At 38.2% G+C, this 7,127-nt stretch overlaps 1 protein-coding gene across 4 annotated transcripts; it reads left to right on the plus strand.

The window, feature by feature from the left end:
• Positions 1 to 350: 350 nt before the first annotated feature.
• Positions 351 to 6,755, plus strand: LOC125520432 (uncharacterized). Of its 4 annotated transcripts, none has more exons than XM_048685350.2 (9): positions 351 to 781; positions 1,593 to 1,644; positions 2,827 to 2,900; positions 3,024 to 3,113; positions 3,711 to 3,854; positions 4,416 to 4,467; positions 5,483 to 5,556; positions 6,268 to 6,357; positions 6,481 to 6,755. In XM_048685350.2, the coding sequence occupies exons 1-9, from the start codon at positions 654 to 656 to the stop codon at positions 6,488 to 6,490; spliced, it is 714 nt and encodes a 237-aa protein (XP_048541307.2). In that variant the 5' UTR covers positions 351 to 653; the 3' UTR covers positions 6,491 to 6,755. The 4 variants fall into 4 exon arrangements, with proteins under 4 accessions (XP_048541307.2, XP_048541305.2, XP_048541304.2 ...); XM_048685348.2 differs by having other exon boundaries at positions 352 to 781; positions 6,268 to 6,407; XM_048685347.2 differs by having other exon boundaries at positions 352 to 781; positions 6,268 to 6,378.
• The last annotated feature ends 372 nt before the right edge of the window (positions 6,756 to 7,127 follow it).

Genomic DNA, 7,127 nt, shown 5'->3' on the forward strand with positions numbered 1-7,127 from the left:
TATTATTTTTAGTCTGCTTTTATTCCATTTCTTCCAGAAAATGAAAATTATTTTTTTTGAAAAGTGAACATTTAGAAAAAAACTAAACCATCTGGTAACAGTTTATAAGACATTATGTTTTTACAAAATTATGAATATTATTTAAAGACTTGAAGAATTTTTATAAAACGTGAACATTTTAAAACTTATTTCTTGATAGTTATGAAATTTATTTAAAAACTGTGTACAATTTTAGAAGAAAATAAAAATAGCAAAAACAAATGAAAAACGAAAAGAAAGCCGCTAAAGAGAAGAAATAAAAAAGGAGAATCGGAAATTCCTGATGGCAACCTCTCGATTTCTTCGCCGACCAGCGCCGGAATCCGGTGGCAACCTCCGCTGCTCCCCCTTCCCCTATTCACGAACTAGTCTCCATACGCGACCTCCTCCGCTCCTCGCCCTACCAAGTCGCAAACGGCGGCGGCGTGCGCGCCCTACGTCGACGTGGCCCCGCCTCCGCCACCGCTTCCGCCTCACCGACGTGTTAGCATCCCGTCCACAGTACCCACCTGGACGATACGCAATTCCTCCTCCTACTTGTCCGTCTTCGGCACAGCCCTTCCACCAAACTCCGCGCCCCCTTCGCCTCGCAGTAAAGCTCGTAGCGCGCGGCCATGGCGGCGGCAGGTGCCCTGGTCGTGTACAGGGCGGTGTTCGCCGCGCTCGGCTGCCTCATGGTGGGCACCCTGGTGTACACCTGCATCACCGACGGCTCGCCGTTCCGCGCCGAGCTGCTGACACCGTGAGTAACTGTTCTTTCTTTTCGCCGTTGAAGAGGAAGGATTATTAATTATATGCTGATTGCTGCGGTGAATTTTGAAGAACGTCTCGTTCCGGTGTGCTCCCTTGTGGATCGGTAGGAAGCCGCTACACTTTTTTTTTTTTGGTGTGAGTACGACCTGTATGTTGAAATTCCCTGTTGAGCATCGTTGATTCTAGTACAGCGTAACTTGCCTTACTAGGTGGTTAGCTGTGATTAATTAGCACCATTTGTAGCACTCGCATAGTTATATGTTAATTCAGTTACCATCCGTCTGTGTAAATCTTATACACAGGAAAGGCATAAACCTTATGTATCTTTGCAAGCATTTAGCTTTAAGATGCTGCTTATATCTGGATTTAGTTGTGTGTGTTGAATTAGTAAGGTGGTATGAGTATGACACGGAGACTCGACTTGGTCAACATTGCTGCAGGTTTAGGTAGCTTCTGAGAAATGCTACTCTTAAAATACAGTGTTGAATCTTCTGAGAAATGCTACTCTTAAAATACAGTGTTGAATAATGTTTAGGCAGTGTGTTTTTCAGAGAACCGATAGCTTTTTTAACCTCAGGCTTGGTTTGCATTGCTGCAGACTTAGGTAGCTCCTGAGAAATGCTACTCTTTAGGTGCAAATGTTGAATAGTTTTGTAGGCAGTGTGTTCTTGAGAGAACTGATACTTTTTTAACCAGTGAATTATGCATTGCATCAGAGTACGCAGATAACAGTTGTTGTCCAATCTTATATGTTTCCAAATGACTTTCACTTGAAAAATAGTAATTCTTCCTGTGTGCAGGTGGATGATGACAACACTGGTTGATTTTTATGTAAATATAGCAGCGATTTCGGTAAATCCTCTATCTCTGTGTATTTCTATTTCCTCGTCGCTAAGCAATTAGTTTGTCCAAATGCTATTTACAGAATGCATGTGATGTTTAGAATATTTGATATTATAACAGGTGACACACATTTTCCAAGGGTAGACTACTATATAGCTACCCTTTTTATTCAATAAATAGAACTATCGGGAAAAATATATCATGTCATTGATAGGATTCCTCGTGTCAAACTTGCAATTTTCAATAATTTCCTTCTACTGATTCACTGTGTTTTCCTTCGCATCTGCCTGAAAATATATTCTGTAAATTCTCAAATGTGGTGCTATATCTGTAACTGCATTGCCTTTTCTTTGGCTCAAACATCGATGATTATACATGGGTCATGGGTTGTACTCAGGGATGAAAATAAATAGCAGTACAGACTACCCCCCCCCCCCCCCCCACCCTGCATCACTCTATGTTAACTAATGTTATCGTTGACACATTGTTTGGAGATTGCACAGATTTGTATTGATCCTTAGATCCTTATGGCATATATATCACCAAGAAGACAACATTTTTGTGCGGCTAGCTTTGGAGAGAAGAGAAACTAGAGATTGGAATGTCAATGAATTTAATGTTTCTTTTTGCTGATATACATAACAGCCTTTATATGAGAGTACCTAAACAATTGAAGTAATTAATGCATAACATATCCAATTAATAAAGCTAACAATAATTGCAGCTTCAAGATGAGATGTGCAGTCCAGCTAACTAACTTGCCAACTCCCTAACCAAGCTAGGAGGCATATTGTTAAAAAAAGCGAGGAGATACTCTTCTATAACCATGTTTGCATGACATTTTTGCATCAATTCCTGCTTGTGCACGAAATAGTAAATTGTCAAAGCCAGTATTTTTTCTGTTTCATTCAAACTAGCTATTCTGCTTGATTCACAGAGATTTTTTTTACGCGAAACAGCGAATTTACGGAGTCCACATTTTATATATGTAAACTTGAGGCGTTGCTAACATATCCAATCAATGCATCGAGACGCTTTCCTAGCGTTGTGTGAAAGGATGCTTGGTTCTGCAGGGATTGAGCACTGAATGTTGGCTTAGTTTTGCTATCGGTCTACAGAATGTGGACATAAACACTCTGTTTCCAACTTCTGCTAGAGATTGAACTGTTTCTTTCATTTATGATCTTTCAGACTTGGGTCGTCTACAAGGAAGGAAATTGGATTAGTTCTATCTTCTGGGTAGTACTGTTGGTTTGTTTCGGCAGGTATTCTTTTCTGCAAATAATCTATTATCCTCTGGATTTATCATGGCTTGTTTCACAGTTCTGTTTGACTGGAGGTGTTCTATTCCACTTAATGTGACGTTATTTTTTCTTTTACTTTTTCAGTGCCACTACATGTGCTTATATTGTTAGCAAGTTATTTGAGATAACATCTTCAGGGCTTTCCCAAAATCCGCTTGATCTTTTGTTGCTCAGGTATATAATCGAATTCTTTTCCATTATATGCATGATACGGATTCATTTGGATCAACTATTTTTTTGATATCATAATAGAGGATTTAATAACTGCAACTATGAAAAGAACTGCATTAATCAACAGTCGTTAACATTATATCGAAAATTCAATTTTAGCTTTGACGGTATTCCTTTGCATCATGGATTATTGATACTTATTCTGTTTATTTTGCTTGCATTAGACAATTCTTATGCCATTATTGTACACTGTGATGATAGTTTCTGAGCTCTTGTACTTATTCTGAACTTCTAGTTCCTTGTCCATGCAAATAAAGGAATATTAATAAATTATTTCAAGAAGACATCATTTCCACATTAAATGACTAGTTTTGTGTTATCTGAACAAAATGAGCATCTGGAGTCACCTTGTTGGTGCAATGCCTGCAAAATTCTAGTGTGCCACAGTTGGTCAGTACTTTTCACTGCATGAATAAGGAGGAATGAAGATGACTGCACTATGGCACGTCAAGTTGAAATGAAAAGAAACAAATTTTAGCTCTTCTATTTCGTGCTGACGCTTATCTCAAACTTAAACGGATTAGGCATCTCTTTTTTCAGGCAAGATAATATACCCGAAAGGAAGTGTTCTTTTGTCGTCATCGGGAGAACTATTTTCAGCATTTTGGGCATACTCATGGCTGCACTTGTCACGTATACTGTCATTACAGATGGACTGCCTTTCAGGAAGGATTTGTTGACACCGTAAGTGAATATATTCATAATTCGCATCCGTCAGTTTCTTAGAACTGTGTTTTGATGTATTGTGTGTCCAGTTAGATGTAGCAGATAAAAGACTGAAGGTAGCAATCAGATACTAGACTACAGAACCTTAGAATAGACAAAAGCCCTAGATAGTTTCAAAACATAAAGTAAGCATGAGATATAGGAATCGTGCTAGAAGCACATCTATGCTGAAGTTGCAGTTAGGAGTTAATTTTAATGCTCACGTCCATGAGTACCTAGCTGTATTACTCAGTAAGTTGTAACACAGTACTACCTGGCACTCACCATAGTTGTGGACAAGACTAGGAGTCCATCCACAAAAGAAAGAGAATCATTAGAGGCATGACCCAAGTAAATATTGTAATGGTACTTACATTTGTGAATATTTTCCATTGATTTAAAAATTTAGGTACTCCTAACTAGATATATTTTCTCATTCACTATGCAAACTCTGATTTTTTGGGTACTTTTGGTTGGATTACCTAATTTTACTGATGTTAACAATTGGAAAACTGAACTTCACAATTTTCTTGTGCACAGGTGGATGGCTGCAACCTTAATTGACTTCTATATAAATGTCTTTGCAATATCGGTGAGAAATCTTCAAATCTTAGTGGTTGTTCAAAGCAATTAGAGTTTATTTCATGGAGTTATACATACCTTAACCTGACTCACAAAAGTACATTTCTAAGGGAAGTTTCCAAACTACACATTCTGTGACATACCTGTCAAAATGGCACCCGTATTCTGTCAAAAATGAAAATAAGAATGGAACATACTAAATTCCTGTTTGAACCTTATCAGCAGGGTGAACATATAAGCAGCAATGGTAATATAGCGCCTACTGCTAGCTGACACTGCTAAAGTGGTATGGACAGGGCTAAGATACTTAGTCCCACACAGTGCTACTCTGTAAAGATGATGATCCATCACTTGCCCGTTTGGGTGGTGTGGCAGCTTCATCCCAAACACCAAATGGTAGAAATAACCATGTGTTGTTTCAACATGGATGCGCTCATATAGTCTGTTGACTTGAATAGATAGTCACTGTTTGGTGTTAAGGTGTATCAAAGAAAGTGTACTTTTTTTAGTCTTTTCTTTCTCAAAATTGCTGTTTGTGGCAGTTTCGCCAAAGCATACATAGCTTCATGTCTTCATAAATGCACTGTCATTCATATTTCAGCTTGTGCAGCGGATGAAATAATGTTTTCCCTATTAAAACTACTAGTATTGGTTCTGTTGTTATTTGGGTTGCCCATTAAACTTGGTTCTAAATCCTGATCATGCGATGGTATTTAGTTCATGTCAATGGTAAAAAAAAGAGTAGTTGTATTTTGTTGTCAAATCATATTCCACTAAATTTAATCTATAATATTTTCTGCATACACTGATTGCAGTTTACGTCCAACTTTCTTATCTCCTCTTTGAAAATTCGCAATGTCAGTATTTTGTAATTACCTTGATGGTGGTTATATTTGTTTTGTTCAGTAACTTCTGTAGTTCTAGCTGACAAAATTATTTCTTGGTTGGGAGTGTATACTCTTGTATTTTACTCCCTGATGTGCAACACAAGGTCAAGTGGTTAATCTTTGATGACATGTCAACAGGTATGGGTTGTTCACAGGGAGTCGACTTGGATCTCAGCAGTCATTTGGATATGCTTGTTGACATGCTTTGGAAGGTACATAATTCTTTTTGGGGGCTTTCAACATACAGTGTCTTAGCGTATCACTACAGTACGTTTGGAATCTCCTTGTGGTTCATACAACATCAGTATAACCGCATTACTTGTATCAACATAAGGTGTAATTAGTAGTACGGCTATACATATCAAATACAATAATCACTGGGAGTACTAACTAACAATGGATCTTTTGTCCATGCTGATGAATTATTACCATCAGATGTTTGTCGTAATTTAGTATGAGTTCTAGCTTTTATGTTTTTCATGCTAGGTGCAAGATGCACACGTTCTAATACTATATATATAGGGAATATTATTCAATGTTCTCTCTAGTAGTCCCCTCCAGGATTATTTTTGGTTGATATGTGTGAGCTGCTTTCTGAATTACTACCTCTGTTCACTAATTGGCAGTTCAATTTGAGCTGCCAAAACATCTTACGTTAGTGAACAAAGGTAGTACTATGTTGTACAGCTCTAGTTATGTAAAGCTGTAATATATACTCCCTCCGTCCCAAAATTCTTGTCTTAAATTTGTCTAAATATGGATGTATCAAGTCACTTCTTAGTACTAGATACATCCGTATCAAGACAAATCTAAGACAAGAATTTTGGGACGGAGGGAGTACTTGTTAATGTTAATATGCAGCATCGAGTATTTATTTGTGTATGGAGCTTATTTACTCTTATCCACTTTTTTCTTTGTTGTAGCATCACGACTTGTGGGTACATTGTGGTTCAACTTCTACAAGTGTCATACCAGGACCCAGTCTACCATCTGCTACTGAATTCCCATAGCAAGTATGGAGTTGCACCCTCACAGTAATCGTCGATCCTCTTCTACTAGCCTGGTTAGCTTACGGTTGGTGTAAACTTTGCTTGGCATACAGTCATTTATGTGGCGTTTACCTGTTTAAAATGTAGGAAGATCTGAAAACTCATTGAAGGGGGATATGTTCTTGGTACACAATAATGTCCCCTCTGTTCATAAAGGTGCCACAATAAAGGGTATACCAGAGTAGCAATTAGAGAGAGAGAGAGAGAGAGAGAGAGAGAGAGAAAATCTTCGTGGAATGGAATGATTTCTTAACGAAATTGAAGCTCCTTCACTTGTTATTGTCTCAAAGGTGGTTTTGTAATTGTATATCAAATCGAATTGCTTGGTAAATGATGGACAGCAGATTCTTCTTTTTTGCGAATACGCAGAAGGCTTGCATATCTTTTCATTGATAGTGCCAGAGAAAGTGCAGGGGATACAAGAGGCACTACAGGAGTGCGTACAAGAACGCGACGTGAGTGTACCAAGGCAAAATGGTAGAGGAAAAATGAAATAGACACACCAACAAGTCCCTACCACAAGGATATAGCCTAGCATTCTCTTGTCATATTGCTCTGCCTAAATAATGGATGACAAATAAGCCATGTTTGTTTGGGTTTGAGCTTTGGCTTGTGGAACTTTTAGGCCCCTAGAAGCACAAACCTAAACAAAGAAATAATATGTGTGCTTAGCTTAATAGAACCATCTTAAAAAATGCACTGAGAAGCAAAAAGCCCCTCCAGATCGGCTTCCC

Source organism: Triticum urartu, chromosome 7A, assembly GCF_056163025.1.
Source record: "Triticum urartu cultivar PI428250 chromosome 7A, HENAU_Tu73, whole genome shotgun sequence".
Taxonomy (NCBI): domain Eukaryota; kingdom Viridiplantae; phylum Streptophyta; class Magnoliopsida; order Poales; family Poaceae; genus Triticum; species Triticum urartu.

What these genes read in the sequence shown, in the direction of transcription:
- LOC125520432 (XM_048685347.2), top strand. Translation starts at nt 654, where the DNA reads ATGGCGGCGGCAGGTGCCCTGGTCGTGTACAGGGCGGTGTTCGCCGCG. An exon ending in TAAATATAGCAGCGATTTCG is followed by an intron (nt 1,645 to 2,826) that starts GTAAATCCTCTA and finishes ATGATCTTTCAG; the next exon opens with ACTTGGGTCGTCTACAAGGA. An exon ending in CTGTTGGTTTGTTTCGGCAG is followed by an intron (nt 2,901 to 3,023) that starts GTATTCTTTTCT and finishes TTACTTTTTCAG; the next exon opens with TGCCACTACATGTGCTTATA.